Raw genomic sequence first — 18,370 nt, forward strand, 5'->3', positions numbered from 1 at the left:
TTGGTGGCTCGACCGACGAGCACCATGATGGGAGATGGTAGACCAGAGGTGTCAAACGGTTCAACGGAGGCCGAGTGTCTGCAGGTTTTTGCTCTCTCCTTGTACTTGATTGGTTAATTAGGTCACTGATTGGTTAGTTTCTACCCTCACCTGGTTGTGTAGGCATGAACTAGGAACCAATTTATAGGAAAAACCAAAGACCTGCAGACACTCGGCCCTTTGTGGAACCGGTTTGACACCTGTGTGGTAGACCATCAGAGACCCGCAACTTGCTATTTAGATCCATGTACAGATGCTGCCAGTTGTGGTAATTTGAAGGGAGACATTTAAGGGCTCGTTATTGATTATTGGATTTGGTCATCCTGCACCCATTTAACTTTAAAGTGCAAGCACTGTCCAAAGTTTGCAAGAACTCAGTGTGTATTTTACATAATGCACTGCTTAACATAATGTGCGTAACCCGTAATGACAAAGAAAAAAATCACGTTTTCGGAAATAGTGCCACTATATTCAAAATGAAAAACTGAAAGATCTAATTTACATAAATATTCAGACCCTTTGTCATGACACTTCAAAATTGAGATCAGATTCGTTGTGTTCGTTGGTCATTCTTGAAAGTCTCTACTTGATTGTAGTGGATCTGTAGCATGTTCAGTTGATTGGACATGCTTTAAAAGAGCACACACCTGTCTAATTAAGGTCCCACACATTACAGTGCATGTCAGTAAAAACCAAGCCAGGAAGTCCAAGGAACTCGCCGTAGATCTTAAGACATTAGTGTTGAGATATAGATTTGGGGAATAAAAAATGCTAATGCATTGAGGAAAGCTAGAGCTGGCCGCCGGCCAAACTAAGTAAACGAGCAAGCAGGCCTTTTGTCAGGGAGGTGTCCAAAAAAAGAATGACCGCCAAACAAACAAAACACACAGCCAAGACCAACGTTGGGAGTGGCTCAGGACAAATCCGTGAACCCCGTTTGAACATACGTGGGGGGACCTGAAGATCGCAATTCACCGACGCTCTCCATCCAATGTGACAGAGCTTGAGGGGATCTGAAAGGAAGAATGTGATAAACTACCCAAATGCAGGTGTTGCATTGCTCGCTCATCAGTTTTAGTCTACAAGAATAGGTTAGTGTTCTGTTGACGACCAACTCAGAGTTTGGAAAATGTTGAAGACAGTATCTGTTTAACAAGGAAGACTTCAACCGCTAGGGGGACATGCAATTATGTATGATGTCCGTTGATATGAATTGCATACTTTAAGTTGCAGCTTAAGTGCTTGCAAATGTTCCATGTAGTAAAATAATTACACAAGCTGTATTTCTTACATTTTTTCTCATAACGCAATTGCCATAGCTGTTAATGGGTTGTAAACCTTATTTCATAACAAAAAGTATTTCCTAAATTACAGACAAATGTATGAATAAAGTTTATAGAAATACTTTACACAGAATGTTAGATTTATTTCTCCCTGATTGGTACTTTATGAAATTATTCAAGGACATGATTTATTTCATGATTAGATTCTTTCTTCTAGCCAACCCCATATCAGATTCCGAGACTGATAGTGAGGAAAATGTAAGACATGCACCTTTGGGTCATAAATGGAGATAAGAATAGATTAGGTCAAAGTTTAATGATGGCTATTGCAGCAATATCACATGAAATATTGGTACTTAGGACATTGAGTGCTTACCTTTTATTTCCATTAGCTTGTCTTTCTAATAAATGTAATCAGGAAGGGAACGGCTGGTGATATTTGGGGTCTATCTAGCTTCCCAAAATAATTTTAGATGCATAGCAGTAAATAGTGTCACACATTTTTTCCAGCTGAAACAAGTTGAAGTGTTTGTATATTTTTAGTTCACTTTTCTGGTTTTCTCTTTACTTGATGAGGCTATATTGAAGTAAATGTACAGTATAACCTTAAATGAGGGGATCCAGAGCTGAGTTAGCTAAATGGGGCCACCTAGTGCCTGGGAAATCCCATTGAACATGTTTATTCCAAAATAGTCTGTTTTTACTTGTGTAGGTTAACCTCAGGGCTTACACACATTGTTACTAGCATTAAATCTGATGGACCTGGATCAGGAATGTGTGACCTGGCCCTTTTCAAGTAGTCATTGCTGTAGTGGAAGGAGACCGTCCCTCTTATCCAAACTGTCACTGCATTACTTGTGCACACTGTATCAAATCCCAGAAGTGTTTAAATCCCAGAAGGCCACCCTATTTTCTTTTAGTGCACCACTTCCACCTGAATCATTGATCTACATGACACATACTCAAAATGACGTTAGGGGGGATTCCATAACATTCAATAACTAAACGATTACACGTCTCTTTATTTAATATTTTTCACTGCAGGCTGTGTGCAGTTATCTCAGGGACATACAGTAACTGCCACAGAGATTGTCACTGAGAAGACTTGATCACATTGGATATCCACAAAATGTAGGAATAAAACTGGTTAAAGTAAAAGAAATAATCATACTCATTTGAATCCACACAGAGTTAGTTTAGGTGGCAGATGTAGGTCAGGAGTCGGATGGCTTTCAAATTGAAACTTTCTCCAAGCGTCTTAGTATGAGACCCTGAACTTAGAGACCCTGTCTGACCGATGGTAAGCGGATATGAGCAGCACGTGTGGTTCTCAAATGCAGACCTGTTGATGTGGAGTCGGGCTTGTTTTCCTCCTCTTCTAGTCAACAATTATGCCAGAGCTACAGTCTACAATCTGATGACAGAGCTGGTATCATGCCGAGGGTGGTTGGTCTGAATATGATTGATTCCAAGAAATATTGGATGAAGTGGGAGAGAATTACCACAAGAGGGCGCTCTATAATCACAGCCATGTGACAGAGGACAACTTGTCTGGGTGATCTCTTTGCATACTCCATTGTTGGTAACATTACTGGAAAGAATACATTAATCAGACAAAAATACTTAGGCACATCCTATCTGGTCAATATTAACATACTGTGATCTTAATAAGGATATTTTATCCTTGATTTTTTCTTGAGATTTTTTTTTTTAAGAATATAACCTTCAATAATTTATTAGCCTTTATGAAGACTTTTATGAAGATCTTTATGTGGTGGGACCTCTTTAAGACAGTCAGCAGACAGTAGCTAACATCCCAGAGCCCCTAAACGGGAATAACGACTGTAAAAAGACCTGCAGGGCAGCTTTTAATGTCACCGGACACTGATCCCATTGAGGGGTCCAGTAGCTTCCTCCCTTCAGCTTTGCTAACCTAGCACGTTCTGTTCTAACAGTGATACAGTCCTATTGCAGCTTCTCCATTGACAGAGCTTAGCTCTGAATGATTCCCAAAACAACAGTATGGCTTTAGTGAAACACTTGTTCAGCAGAAATGATGTGAATGAACAGCCAGGAAACACCCATTGGGTGAACTTGAATGACATCCAATTCAGTAACTTGAATGCAGAATAATGCCTGTCTGAATGGTATATACACTAGCCCACAAAGAGGTTTAAAGGAATGGTTCACTATTTTACAATTTACCCTGAATTCATGTAATGGACCAGAGGTTACTGTGATCAATGGTTCAATCCCCCCTTTGAACTTCAGCAGTCTTTGATATCAATGGAATTGATGGGATATGAAATCCTGTTTTATAATTCGATTTCTTTGGGTAACATCAAACAGAATGTGGAGTGGATTTTAGGGTGATTTGGAAATACTTATTTTCTAAACGTGCACACTTACCATAACCACTTTTAGATTTGTTACTAGTTGTGGCTACAGTAAGCAACTGCTATAGATGGTCACTGAAGTACATACCATTTATAGTTACTGGACCCTATGCATCTGACCTACTACATTAATAGGTCTACAGATCTGATCTGGAACTCAGCAATGCAACTAAGGATAAGAAATGCGAGAAAATCTTTTTCTCAAAAAATAAATACCCCTACCTTTTCCCACAGCACTTTGATTTTGTAATTCAAGTATATTTTCAAGGAAAGGTAAGGGCAACTGTACTGGGTTTCAGGCTGATTTGTCCGGTAGATTTTGAATTGCTCCCACACTTATCTGTCCTTCTTGTTCTGGGAGTGCTAAGGCAGACTGGGTGTGGGTCTGGCCTACCATGTGGGGTGGGTACAACACTGAAGACACTCTCACCCTCCCTCTGGTCTGTTAGTGTTTCTACTAAACAGCAGCTACTGACAGTCTCTGGTCTACTGTGTGCACTGAATTAAATGAAATGCGGCTTATATTCAAACTTGGGCTGGTAGATTGACAACATCAGGTCAATCCAAAGTTGTAAAAGTTAGCTGGAATGGTGTGAGTATATGAAGACGACAGCTGCAGTTGACTGTGATTCAGTGTTTAATTAGCTGGAGATGGCTTAGAACTGGGCTGCAAAAACACCAACCTGCTTTTAAACCTATATGAAGCAGGCTCAGCTGTGTGAGTTTTTACACATGGCCTTTTCCCTGTCTGTGTGCAAGCCTAGAGAAAACTTGGCCTTGACCTCAACCTAAAGAAGCTAGATACAGTATTAGCGACTCTCTTAGTTGTGGAATGTTACATAGGTTTGCGGCAAACTATATTACGAAATATAGTTAGGGCTCGGCAAAGTCACGTGTCTTGTCAACAAAGAAACTTATAATTTCTATGGACTCTACTTAGCTACCGGGTGTTTGAATTGTTCATCACAATCGACAAAGTTAATAAAAAGTATTTTTTTCGCATGTAGTGTGACTAAGAAAACAAACGTCATCCCTCTTTTTTCAAACTAGGTGAGGGCAGATGATTCCACAAAACTTAACAAAAAAAATAGGGATTCCTCTATTTTCCCACAGCTGATATGACTAAACTTGACAAATACAATAATCTAAACACACAGGCAGTCCAGCAGATGCTGCGATGCTTCATGAGGCATGTTACAACGTAAATGCTGTTCTGTCCAGTGGAAACTGCTTGCACTAGAATAACCCAGTTGATTCCCTCTCCCAGTCCAGTGATCTGTTTGTTAAATATTAACATAACAAAGGCAAAATATACTCAGTTAAGCCAGTGATGCCTTTTGAATGATTTGCTGATATCCAGTTATGTTTCCTTCAGCTGTTTGGGAATGGCACAAAAAGAAAACACGTATTTACAGCTGAGCAGCACAGGTTAAATACTCCAACGTATTGATTATTTGGTTAAGCACTTTATTCATAACTAACTGAAATAGGCTAATACACTTTTTTCCAATAGGCTAATAGCCTAAACCCATTGTTTATGCTAATCATAATAAGCTGATCATTGTACCGGCTTCCTGTCTCTTTGGTGACTGGACACTTTGCATTGATAAGTTTGCTGCTCAGTAGACTTTACGTAGTTGTTGTGATCCACCAGTGCCGGATCACAACAGAAATGATCGGTGTTGAACATTGGCAGTTCTGATGTAATTCTATCTGTGACGGGACACATGCAGATGTTCAACCAGATTCTAATGTCACACATGCCATGCTGCACAAGAGGGTTGGCATAAGCAGTCAGCTACCAGGTGTTTTAGCTCCGTGAACTTTTGCTTCATTGTAGATAAATGATAAATGTTCCCTGATATAGCCAGAGTAATATTTATGATGTGAAATGCTCCCCTTGAAATATACCCCTACATACAGCAAAAAAGTCCCTCTTAGACATTTATTATGGACACAAGAAGCAACCAACGGTGATTTTGTACTTTTCGATTGAATACATTGCACAGTCAGGGTGCTTGTTTCTATCCCATAAACACACAGTTGAAAGCTACAGATCAGTATGTTGTTGTGTGTATGCCTACTTCACATCAGGTGCAGGCCGTTGGAGCAGAGGGGGGAGGGTTGACATGGGGGGCATGCCTGCCCCCAATGTTTAGAAGCAGGTGAATTGACCCCCCTCACCAATAATAACACTTTGCGAAAAATGTTCAACTCACTCCCACGCCCCTGAGTGCAGCTGCAGCACCAAAAGAGGTAGAATAATTGTGCGGCAGCGCAAATAGAAATTCGAAATATTTTTATAGTGATACCCAGACCCTACCCTTGTTTTAGAACTGGACTTACCCAGCCCTAAACCTGATGAATTTAAAATAAAATAAATATGGTTGTTGTCGTTTGAAAGGGTTTTCGTCCTCTCCACCTGTGGATGAGATCATATGCCAGCCTTATTTTTTTCCAATGACGGCTGTAGTTGCAGGCCTACTATGCGGAATGCGCTTCATGGCAGATTTGCCGCTCAATGCACTACTTGCTACTGCCGCTTGAATACCCCTGGTTTTGAATCCGGATCCGGACATGAGTTTGCCATTTCGTTTTTTTTTCTCCGTCTTTCTTTAAAGCCCTCTCACCCTCTGCTCCTGTAGCAATGAAAAACTAGGACCGGGGGAGGCCACCGAGGCCAACCTACGATCATTGGGGCAGCGCGGATCCTCGTATATGCAGGCAGGCTGCCGCCACGCTTCGGCTGTATGTGAGGACAGACGGAGTAAGATCTTAGCAATGAAAAGGATGGAGGGTTTTGAAGGAGACATTGGGAACTTTGGATTGAGGAGAGGGGACGAGGGACGGAAGAGCTCCCGAAGAACGACTGTTTTTATTATTTTTTAAATTTTTATCTTGGATATTCTTTTTCTTTTTCCTAAGGGGGACTTAGGATAATTTTATTGATTTCTCAAAATGCCATTTGCCAAAAGGATTGTGGAACCTCAGTTACTGTGCAGGCAACCGATTCCAAATGACGAAGGCTCGCTTAACATCGAGGATCTTTGCTCCATCAACAATGTGGTCCTCTCCCGGACCTTGCGGCAGCTCTCTGACCTGGCCAAGCACGCCTGCTCACTATTTCAGGAGCTGGAGAACGAAATCATGTCCACCAACCAGAGAGTCTGGGTCCTGCAGAATAAAATTGGAAAGATCCAACAAACCGCGAACGGTCTAGACCCCAAAAAGGAGGCTGTGCGTAAGTACCAACCACGAATAAAATGTCTAAATTACCACGTTATGTTGCGTCTTCTGCAGTTGTGTGGGATTATGGTTTATATTCCATCTCATTCTTAGGCATAGCACTGCGTTCTAATAGTAAGGACGCGCACGCCTCGATTTTCGCGGCGCCAGAGCCCACACTCGCCTCTCCAAATTGAAATGTGTCACACGGATGCATGCGCACACCTGCATTGCACTTGCCTGGCTCTGGTATTGTGGATTTGTTATAACGAATCAAAATGTGGCAGTATAGATCACACAAACCCATCGTGCAATGTTTTTGTTTCACTTCCGTGCGTATTTTTCTTTTCCATTCATTTCAAGTAGGCTAATTTGTTTTAAAATCTCTGAGCTCCGTCGAATTTCTGCCATAGAGGGGCGTGTATTCTGCATTGGAATGACCAGTGGTACCAGCGGCAGTATCCAGATCACCATCACAATCTCTTGGTTGCCTAGCTAGCTTAAACTTATAGCAGTATTTAAAATGCGTAAAACGCGAAATTGTTTGTTATGGAATATTAGATGCTGGATGTAATTCTCCGAATGCAGTATAATCATTGTTGACACACACAGTCGTTGGAGACAAACCCAACCCTTCAGCACAGCTAGTCGTAACCATTAATAATGAATTCATATGGAAATGGCAATTGCAGTCCGAATATGAATAAGTCATGGACTAGATGGTCTACCATAGCTGTTAATAGTGTCAGTTAGGATAATGAGTAAACTCAGCAAATGAGTTTATGGACGGATGCGTTTGGAAGAAACACTGGCCTCAGTTGGAGGGACTACAAGCCAGTAGATCTGAAGCATGCAGATTTATTGTATGTCTTTAAATTCTATTATTTTATGACACTTATATATGTCATATATTCGCCCCAGTAAATAGTGAATTATCCTACAGTAGACTACCTGGAAAATGATTCCTGCTGTAAACACATTACAAGCCAATGTGGCTTCCCTGCCGTAGTCTCGCCTTCTCCGGTTTTCCAGTGAGCTAAACGGATCATTCTAAAGCCTCAAGCTAAAGGAAGGGTGAAAAAAAAAAAAACCCAAGCCTCCATTTTTAAAATTCATTTCAGACATCTACTTTGTCTTTTTCCTCTTCTCTCTTTCCTCTCTTCCCTTCCCTCTCCCCACCCCTGGACCTCCCTCTTTCCCCTCTCTCTTTCCTGTCAGAGTAATGCCAAGCCATGGTTGTAAGTTACATAAGGCAGAAACAGTCAACTATTTCCTCTATTTATCCTCACAGTCGCCGGCCAGGATGTCGTGGCGGTGACAGCCAGAATATGAATGGTGGCTGTGTGCGGTGGGTGGATGATCACAGGGTGTTGGGGGAGAACGAGAGAGGCGAGCGGTGGCGTGGACGTAGTCGGTGATGGTGTGATCTGGGTCCGGCTGTGGGGCTAGACGGGCTGCTAGCCAGTGAAAGGAGGAGAGAGGATTTCAGGGGTGAGGGTGGATTCCGTTAGCCATGTTGGACTTGATTTCTGTGATGGTGGACGGCACAACATTCAGGATAGTTTAACCATGCTGGAATTACCCCGTAGGTTACAACTTATCCTTGGCTTCATAGGAAGCATAACCAGAACAGTGAATAGCGTATAGGGTCATGGTAGTTGCCTTGAATGGGGGATTCCCCACTCTCGTAGGCCTATTTCTGTTGCTGGTGTAATGCCTGTCATTGACTCTAATGCCTAACACAACATCATATTAATAGGAATGAGGATCTAGACTACTGGAAAATATTTATGACACTTTATATCAGACTGATCTGATCTGGCGTGTTTGAATGAACTCTCCCATGTCTTGACCAACTGGCAGACTCGACTAAATGGATGTGATGAAAAGAATCCAAGCCATGTATGTCAAACAGGACATTCCCAGTTCGCTTGGAATAGAATAATCTGTATGCTTTCTTGCGATCTTGTTATTGGCTTGTTCTCAGACTGTTAACAAAAAAGAAAACATGACTGTGTTGAAGTCGCTTCTCTGTTCTGGGCTGTCCCTGTTTGAAGCTGAAAACAGGACACTGTCATAAGTGGTTGTTCCCTGCAATCCTTGTCCTAATTATGTAGCAAGTCCTTCCTGGTGAGAGGGGTGGAGAATTTTGAAGAGGGAGGCTGGGGTGGAGGATGGGGGTGAAGCCAGAGGTGAAGTCAGACCAATAGGCAGGACTTCCCCACTCCTAACTCAGACTCGGGACCAGCCCCCGAATGCAGTCAGGCCAGACCGTCTCTCTCTGCTTCTCCACAGGGGGTGACAAGGATCATGGGAGGGCATCAAGGACTGTCCTGACCCCCCTGGTTTCCCTGACCCCCTTGACCCCTACAAATGCTACTGACCTCTCCTCCTCTCATCCAAGGGGAAAACGTTAGTAGTCTGCTGTAGTGATTCTGGTTCCACCTGGGCCACTACCGGACAGACTGTGGTGAATGCTCCTCAGTTCTAACTTCGTTGGCCGCTCTGAAAAGTTTCTGATTTTCTCCCGTCTAAACTAAGGACAGCTAGCCATGAGGACGGCTGGTTACCTGCACACACACAGATACACACGCTCACGCGCACAGGCATGCGCACGCACAGGCACGTGCGCGCACACGCACCCACACATATCTCTGCCCCTAGGCTCATAACTGAAAGCTTCGGTAGGCTGCATAGACTTAATATTGTGTAGCCACACCCTTAAAATCACAATGTTGTCACATCTCCCTTGGAGGTCTGTTTGGCAAAAATGGATTGAAAGGACTGCTGGACCTGTCTAGGCTTCCTGCCTAAGGGAGTGGGGTTTTCGACAAGGCTATCATAGCCTTAACAAGTGTTTTCCAAACTCGCTGTGTCTGAGGACCGAGTTGAGGAAGTGCTGGAATAAACCATGTTTTTTTAATGTGCTTTTTAGATGTTGGTAAGTGTGGTCCAGATAATTGGCTTATGTCATATATATTTAATTAACACGTAGGCACGCCTTTTCAGTGTTTAATATGTTCGGCTGTGTATTTCTTTTCATAGTTGCCTATACACACACGTCGTGTCAACCACTGTTGAGAAAGTGCTGTGATTACCTTGAACATGATCCTGATTTGATCAGCAAGAGTACGATCTGTTGGAGCTTAAATAGGCATGTCTTGTAATAGAATATCTTGTATGTGTCCTAGGTTTTTGCAGTTTTCTCCTTTTGAATGGTTAAAGTGTTTGTCTGTCTTGTGCGAATCAGAATGGCACATGACAGTGTTTTTCACAGCTATAATCTAATCAATGAGAATCAACAACCATAGGCTCTCATTTCAAGGTCCCTTTCACTGTATTTTACGGTTATTCTGTGGGTAAAATGTATGGTTTAGTGTCCTTCAATGGTTGTGTCGTAGATATAGCTTAGCAGTCCTGCATCATCCAAAAATTTGCTTGAAAATACAACCCCATTTCCCAAAGAAGTTGGGATACTGTGTAAAATGCAAAATAAAAAACTGAATTCATTGATGCACAAATCATTTTAATCCCTATATTTAATAGAGAATAGAACTAAGACAATATATAAAATATTGAAACTGATCCATTTTATTGTTTTTGGAAAAATACATGCCCATTTTCAATTTGTTTTTCAGCAACATGTTTCAAAAAGGTTGGGACAGGGGCATGTTTAACACCGTGTTGCATCACCTCTTCTTGTAACTATACTCAGTAAGCGTTTGGGAGCTGAAGGACACCAATTGCTGTAATTTTGAAAGTGAAATGTTTTTCCCATTCTTGCTTGATATTGGATTTCAGCTGCTCAACAGTTTCGGGGTCTCCCTTTGTCATGTTTCTTGTTTTATAATGCACCAAAAGTTTTCAGTGGGTGACAGATCTGGGCTGCAGGCAGCAGGCCAGTTTAGCAGTCCTGACTCTTTTGCTATGGAGCCATGCAGATGGAATATGTGAAGAATGTGGTTTGGCATTGTCTTGCTGAAATAAGCAAGGCCTTCCCTGAAAGAAAACATTGTCTGGATGGCACCATATGTTGCTCCAAGAACCTGTATATATTTGTTCAGCATTAATGGTGCCTTCACAGATGTGCAAGTCAACCATGCCATGTGAACTAATGCACCCCCGTACCATCATGGATGCTGGCTTTTGAACTGTGAGCTGATAATAAGCTGGATGGTCCCTCTCCTTTTTACCCCAGAGGATTCGGCGTCCATGATTTTGTATAGTCAGACCACAGGGACAGTTTTCCACTTTGCCTTAATTCCATCCTCTCTGGAATTATCTTGTTATACCCAATCATGTTACTGACCTGTTGCCAATTGATCAAATAGTTGTGTGATATGCCACCTGGTTTAGTTTTTTAGCATTACACAACTTTCCAGTCTTTTAGTGCCTCTGTCCCAGCCTGTGTTGCTGGGATCAATAATTTTTTTCCAAAAACAATAACATTTCTCAGTTTAATATGATGTCTTTGTACTACTTTTCTCTTGAACATAGGGCTTAAATGATTTGCACATCATTGCGTTCTGTTTTTCTCAACATTTTGACAGTGTTTCTAACGTTTTGGAAACGGGGTTGTATCTTAACAACTGCAATTGCTATAATTACACAGGCTCATGCTGCTCAGACAGATTTAAAATGAAGAGGTCGGAATGCCTCTAAACCTACCGAAGACAGACACGTCGTGGCCACCTAGCTATATCCCTCAGTAGACAGCTACACAGGCGTTTATGTGATAAAGAAGTGGGTCACAGGAGCAGAGAGAAAGCGGTGGGGGGAGATGGAGGGAGAGGTAGGGGAGAAAGCAAAAGGAGAAGGGGGGGGGCAAAACATTTAAGAGGGAGGTAGTCAGAGAGTGGTAGTGTAAACAAATGTTTTCCCTGCCAATAAGGCCCACTGGATTTAAAATAATGAATGGGATAGAGTGGAGAGAGTGGACGGAGTGAAAGAGAAGGAGATCGAGTGGAATGGAATGGATAGACAGAGGATGATGAGAGAGGAGGGAGATGGGGAGAGAGAGGGAGAAATAGAGGGAGATGGGGAGAGAGAGGGCATTGGGACCGAGAGAGCAAATGGAGGCCGAGAAAGCCGAGCAGGGCAGCAGTGTTTGATAACACATCGCTTCATCCTCACCAGGCCATCATCTCCTCACACTGTCTGTCTCTCTTCACTCTTCTCCCTGTCTGTCTCTCTACACTGCTCCTCACCCTATTTCTCTCTGCACTCCTCACCCTGTCTGTCTCTCCAGACTCCTCACCATGTCTGTCTCTCTATACCACTCGTCCTGTCTGTCTCGTTGTACCTCTCACCATCTCTAAGCTCCTCACACTGTGGTTCACCTAGTCTCTCTCTCCGCGCTCCTCCGCCTCCTCTCCCCTGGCTGTCTCTAAACTCCTCCTTACTCTGTGTCTCTCTTTACACTCCTGACCCTATCTGTCGGTCAAGACTCATAAACCTGTCTCTCTTAGTCCCTCTCACACTCTACCTGTCTCTTTTACTTTCTCCTTTTCTCCATCTCTTTTTCCACTTCTTTCTACCACTTTCTCCCTCTGTCTCACTTCCTGTTCAGTCGGTCAGTGTGAGGCAGAAGAACACCTACAAACCGATGAGAAGACTGTTAATATTTCATCTATGTTGTGGTGTGAGATGGGGAATTATAATGATGTTAAGTGAAACTCCAGGATCTAGCAGAGCTTAAATAATTCCTCAGAACTACTCTGTAGAATTGCACTGTAGAACTGTACAACTACACTTTAAAACTGTACAACTACACTTTAAAACTGTAGAACTTCACTGTGGAACTGTACCCACTACACTGTGGAACTGTATAACCACACTTTAAAACTGTAGAACTTCACTGTGGAACTGTACCACTACACTGTGGAACTGTATAACCACACTTTAAAACTGTAGAACTTCACTGTGGAACTGTACCACTACACTGTGGAACTGTATAACCACACTTTAAAACTGTAGAACTTCGCTGTTAAACATCTCAGGCCTGTAGTTCCATGGTGTAGTTCTGTAGTTTAACAATCGCTTCCCTTTTAAAATATTCAACTGGATTCCAGGCTAATAAAGGCCTGCTTTGGATGGGGGAGTAGCAGGCATTCTACTGATACCTGTTTTCCTTCTTTCCAACTTCTTTAATCATACTCCAAGGGGGTGGTAAGGTGTAATTGAAGGAGTCAGTCTGGAGAATGTCTGTCTGTGGTTTTATCCTTTACAGTCTTCCGTACCGCGGAGACCAGGAGCAGACTGGGAGGAGTGTCTTGTTACATTATGCAGGGTGCTCACAGCAGTATAATATGATAGCGGCAGTAGCAACAGGCCACGCTCGAGAGGATTAAAACTACAGTGCATCATGGGTAAGCTATTCATGATGCAAGGTTCTTTGTAGATCAGTCAGTCAGCTGTTACCTGTTGGCTGCAATGTTGAACCCGTCCAGAGTAGGACTTCTTTGCTACTTTGGGGGATAGCTCAGATGATCTGCTCTGATGTCTGCATACATTTAAGTCTCGATTGGTAAACTTGCCAGTGTGTACCATTTTGGATATACCACTCATATCTACACCAGTATGTGGTTAAGCTTATCACTTAATTGATCAGGTCAAAGGATGCCCTCTAACTAATTCTATAGGGATGTATAAACAGCTCCGAAAAGGATGGTTTTGAGTGAGGAACAGAAGGGGTAAAATTAAGAGACCACTGCAAATTGAATGCTTCAGTTCCTACCTCAAAACTTTCCTTTTCAGCTTTTTTGGAAAGGAAAGAAAAAGGTTGCAGTGGTCTCTTAATTCTTTCCTGAGCTGTATATACATCCCTATAGAATTAGTCAGAAGGCATCCTTTGACCTGATCAATTAAGTGATAAGACTTGCTGGGGAGGGGATGGGGTACCTGTAGCGAAGTGTGTGTGTGTGTGTGGGGGGGGGGGGGAACCTGCATCCCCACTAAGGGTGGTCAGATATGGGGAGGGGTTCTAGAAAATCCCTGGTCTTTCTGGCTCTCACTTATCAGATAACAGCTCCTCTCACAGTATCACTGAGGATTTCACAGCTCCCTGACAAAGTGAGGTTGTGCACTCGCACCGACACACAGCCACCACAGTGGTTACAGGCACCACAAACTCAGCTGTAATCACACCTATCCACCACTGTAGTGATCAGGCAGTGTCACAGAAATTAGGGTTTCATACAATCCAGGAGGACTAGCCTGCGATATTCTAGGCATTACCTCACTGGCATATATCCTCTTTTGTAGACCATTCATAACCTCAGAAGACCAGCAGTATGGATATGTAGGCCTGTCCCTACTGAGTAACGGCTTAACCAAAACACACTCCCACTCGGCTGTATTATTTAGACAAAGAGAAAGATGGAGAGACTGTCAGACAGGAGGGATGGAGGGAGAGAAAGAGGGAGGTGGGTAGTGTGAGAGAGTGAGAGCAAGGGAGACGGCATTGGTTCTACTCGTCTTTGTGGCTCCCTGCTAAAGGGGTCCCAATCCTCTCTCTCCTCTCCTTTTTACTCTGTCCTCTTCTCCTGCCAGTCTGCATAGTAACAAGGAATAGTAGAAGGCTATAGGAGAGTGTTGTAGAATAGTAGAATGCTAACATTCACCTTTTACACAGTAGACCTTCCTCTGATTTCCCATGCGCTCTTTATCTAGAATGTCCTCATATATGGCATAGATACACCAAATGTGTGTTTGTGTATTAACACAGAGAGAGACACAGAGAAAGGGAGAGAGGTGTAAGCACTGTTAGCCATTCTATTGTGCTGATTGTTTCTCTCACATATTCAAACATAGCCCCTGCCCACTCTAGCCTTAGCCCCAGCTCAACTCTAGCCCTAGCCCCAGCTCAACTCTAGCCCTAGCCCCAGCTCAACTTTAGCCCTAGCCCCAGCTCAACTCTAGCCCTAACCCCAGCTCAACACTAGCCCTAACCCCAGCTCAACACTAGCCCTAACCCCAGCCATTGGCCCAGTGGCCTGGAAATAAAGTTGCTGTGGACAGCACATCATCATTCTGATGGGTAAACACACACTCTCCTCCTGCCTGGCACATCGGCTGCTAGCTGGGTCAACTGAGCAGACAACACACTACATGCCTGGCCCTGATTGGCTGGCCCTGGGCACTCTCTCTCTCTCTATCTCACTGTCGTTCTCTCTTCCTCTCTTTCTGCAGCCTAATGTAAAAAAAAAACACACACAAAAAAAACACTTATGAATTCCTCCTGGGCTGCGATACAGTGGGGGGTGGGGGGGCATCAGGAAGCAAGGTCCTTGTTTTGTATCTACCAAGTGGTATTGTCTACCATAATATCTGATGGTGCGAAATACCTTCCAGTTAGCTGTGTCCTGGAATGCTATGCTTTAATACATTTCTCTGTTGGGGTGGATGTGTACTTTTGTCTCCTTTTATGCTGGACTAATGGTTGACTAACGTTGAATTCAGCCAAAGCACTCTAACTAATATTATCTGTTGATGAAAAAACCCACGACCTTGAGATGATGCAAGTGGGTGGCTTTCACTGTGATTTGACCGGAGTGTTTATTTTCCGGCCCTGTTCCTCATCATGGAATCCCCAACGTCGGGTTGGTTTAGAGATGGCTCTGTTGAGAAACTCAACACCTCCGTGTTGACACAAAGGCCAGGGAGGGTTTTCCCCACTGCCAGTTAGTGGCAGAGGCACACACACACACACACACAAAATACTTGTATTGGGATGCAGGTGAGGACCTTTTTAGAACCAGAATGTATTCCCATAAATCACCCTAATCCCCATAACCCCAAGCCAAAAACTAACTGGTTCACCTAAAAGTAACTCCAAGATTCATAACCTTACCCTAATTCTAACCTCTATAACCTGACTTTCCCTGATTTACAGTAGGTTGCTACACCTCTGGTCCTAGGTACAGTATAATATTACACAGATGTAGTGTGGGGTCATGGAAACCCTGAGGTGAGTTAGTTCATCAGAGAGGTTCTTAACTATATAATGAATAGACTGTTAAACAACTTCCTCTTAACCACTTATTCACCCTGAGGCTTTGTATGTCTGGTCCCGGGGGAGGAAGTGTGTGTGTGTGTGTGTGTGTGTGTGTGTGTGTGTGTGTGACTTTCTGACCTTGTGTGTGGGTTTCAGGGTGAGTTCCACCTCTGACCTCCTAATCCCACCTTCTCCTCGACCCACTGAACGGACGGAGTGCTTCCTCGTGTGTTCAATCCACCAAACAAAAACATTTTCACTTAAGAAACATTTTGTTGAAAAGAATGAAACAGAGAGGGACCCACCTGAACCTGTTCATAACTTTTAATTTGTTTTAAGGAACACTGCCCTGCCTCTAGACCCTGTGATGATAAAGCCTCTCTTTAGAATAACACCATACTAGTTTGGGGGGATGACGCGTCTGACCTCTGTCCATTAGGACATGGTGGAGTAGCAGGATATCGGGGTGCTGGAGTATTACTGTGGGGGTCAGAGTGGGACCCAGTGAAGTGGGCAAAGGACCTAGCAGCCCTACTGTATCTGTGAATGTCACCCTTTGTCTTTGGTCTTCACTAACCCCAGGGTTTTAGTGTGGATCTAAATGGGGACTCTGATAAATACTTACCTATTAAAAAAACAGGGGAATTCCTAAAGGTATTACTCTAAAGACCTGTTACGTTAATCCACCTGATCGCTTTTATTTGATTTACACGCTCCTTTGTTTGTTAGTTGCCGACAGGTTTAGGGACTGGGGATATCCGTTCCAACTGAGAATTGGCTTGTGCTCCAGTTGGAGAGGGGCGGGGAGCTTCCACAACAGGCAACAGAATGGGTAAAAAGGATGTTGCCGGCTCTGGGATTTGATCTAGCAACAGCTCGGCTACTGGTTAGATGCTGCGAACATTAGAACGCCTGCTGCCCTTTTAAACCAGCGTTTCAGTACAGGCTCACCAAATACAGGTCTGTGTAAGGTAAAGCTAGTGGAGCGTCCGTATATACTCTTCACTTTGTAAAAACAAGTTGGTGGCTATAGTGAGTTAGACATAGAATAAATAGAACAGCCCCGAAACCTCTTAATGTGGTCATTTAAAACTGTAAACTCTCTCAATGGGTGACAGTTATTGCAATGCTATAATTTCCATGGTTAGGTTCTTCTCATTCTAGTTCCATGTATCCTGGTGTTTAGTGTGCTCCCAGCAGCAGAATATAAACAAAACCAACTGGAATGACACTTAGGTCTGAGCCGGAGGAGCTGGCTCTAAACACATGCCTCTTTATGGAGATGGTGCGGTGAACCAGGAATCCTCCAGACAGCTGCTTTAGGTGAGCAGGCCTTCACAGTCGTTTGATATCCTTGCTTGGTCACACACATTCAACTGTTACCACTCCTTTTAAGCAAACTTATTGCTGGTTATGGTCAAAAAAGGGCTGATTTTGCATACAGATGAAGCCTAGTACTGGACTAGAAAATTGAGCAAAGTTGTTCCCTGTTGATTTATTTTTTACAGGACTAGGCTTAACCTACAGTATGTCTTCAAAACCAGCCCTAAGACTCCTGGGGTTAGGTATAGGTTTAGGTTTTGGGGGTTAGGGACAATTATGTTTGTAGTTAACAGTTGATTCTCACAAGCATATTGATACAAACGTGTGTGTGTGTGTGTGTGTGTGTGTGTTTGATTGTGTGTGCGGCTGTGTAGCTGTAGGTGTGTGTCTCTCTCCCTGTGGTCTGTCTGAGCATGCAGTGTCTCTGATTACAGCTCGATAGAGGCGTTTAGAGCAGGTTGGGACAACGCAAACACACCACTACACACACACACACACACACACACAGACGCTATAGCAGGTTGGGGCAGATGCAGTCGTCTTCCAGCTGCTGTCTGTCTGAGCTGGGAGAAGCTGCATCTGCTTTCTCTTTCCTTTTCACCTGCTAGACATCCTGACCTCCCACAGTACCAGAACACCCAGTCTATATGTCTCTAGCTCTGTGTTGAAGTGGGTGTCTTTATCCCGACTGGGGAAAAAAGCTGACGCGTACAAATAAAAAGGCAGCCTTGTGAAAATAGTAGGCTGTTGAGAGTACGTGGTCCCCTCCTCTGGTTGGTCCAACTGCCTCAGCTGGGGCATGGTCCAATCCCAGCCCACCGCTCTGCGGGCAGAACTTTTGTGTCTTTCCCAGTATCAAATGAAGAATTGATTGTGTTCCCTGTTATCAAAACAACGTAAAGATTTGAAAGAGAGACGGACATACAGAGAGAGGCAGACACGCAGCTAGCAGCCACTATGCCTCTCTGCCTCTCTGCCTCAGTCTCCCAGACGTCCTACTTTTCAGCGCCCAGTTGATGTACTTCTCGGTTCTGACAGCTCGCTGAATGTTTAATGTTCTGTGATTTCTATTGGAGACGCGTAAAGGCTTGGTTTGCAGCGAGGCTCCA

The 18,370-nt window shown here is 43.5% G+C and overlaps 1 protein-coding gene across 7 annotated transcripts in view; it reads left to right on the plus strand.

Moving 5' to 3' along the window:
* The first annotated feature begins 6,373 nt into the window (after positions 1-6,373).
* nhsb (Nance-Horan syndrome b (congenital cataracts and dental anomalies)) overlaps positions 6,374-18,370 on the plus strand; it is a 74,491-nt gene continuing 62,494 nt past the window's right edge. For all 7 annotated transcript variants that reach the window (XM_010886469.3, XM_010886473.3, XM_010886470.3 and 4 more), the window contains exon 1: positions 6,374-6,959. In XM_010886469.3, coding sequence (XP_010884771.2) covers positions 6,677-6,959 — 283 coding nt within the window. In that variant the 5' untranslated portion in view covers positions 6,374-6,676. The remainder of the gene's footprint in view (positions 6,960-18,370) is intronic.

Source organism: Esox lucius, chromosome 22 (genome assembly GCF_011004845.1).
Source record: "Esox lucius isolate fEsoLuc1 chromosome 22, fEsoLuc1.pri, whole genome shotgun sequence".
Classification (NCBI taxonomy): Eukaryota; Metazoa; Chordata; class Actinopteri; order Esociformes; family Esocidae; genus Esox; species Esox lucius.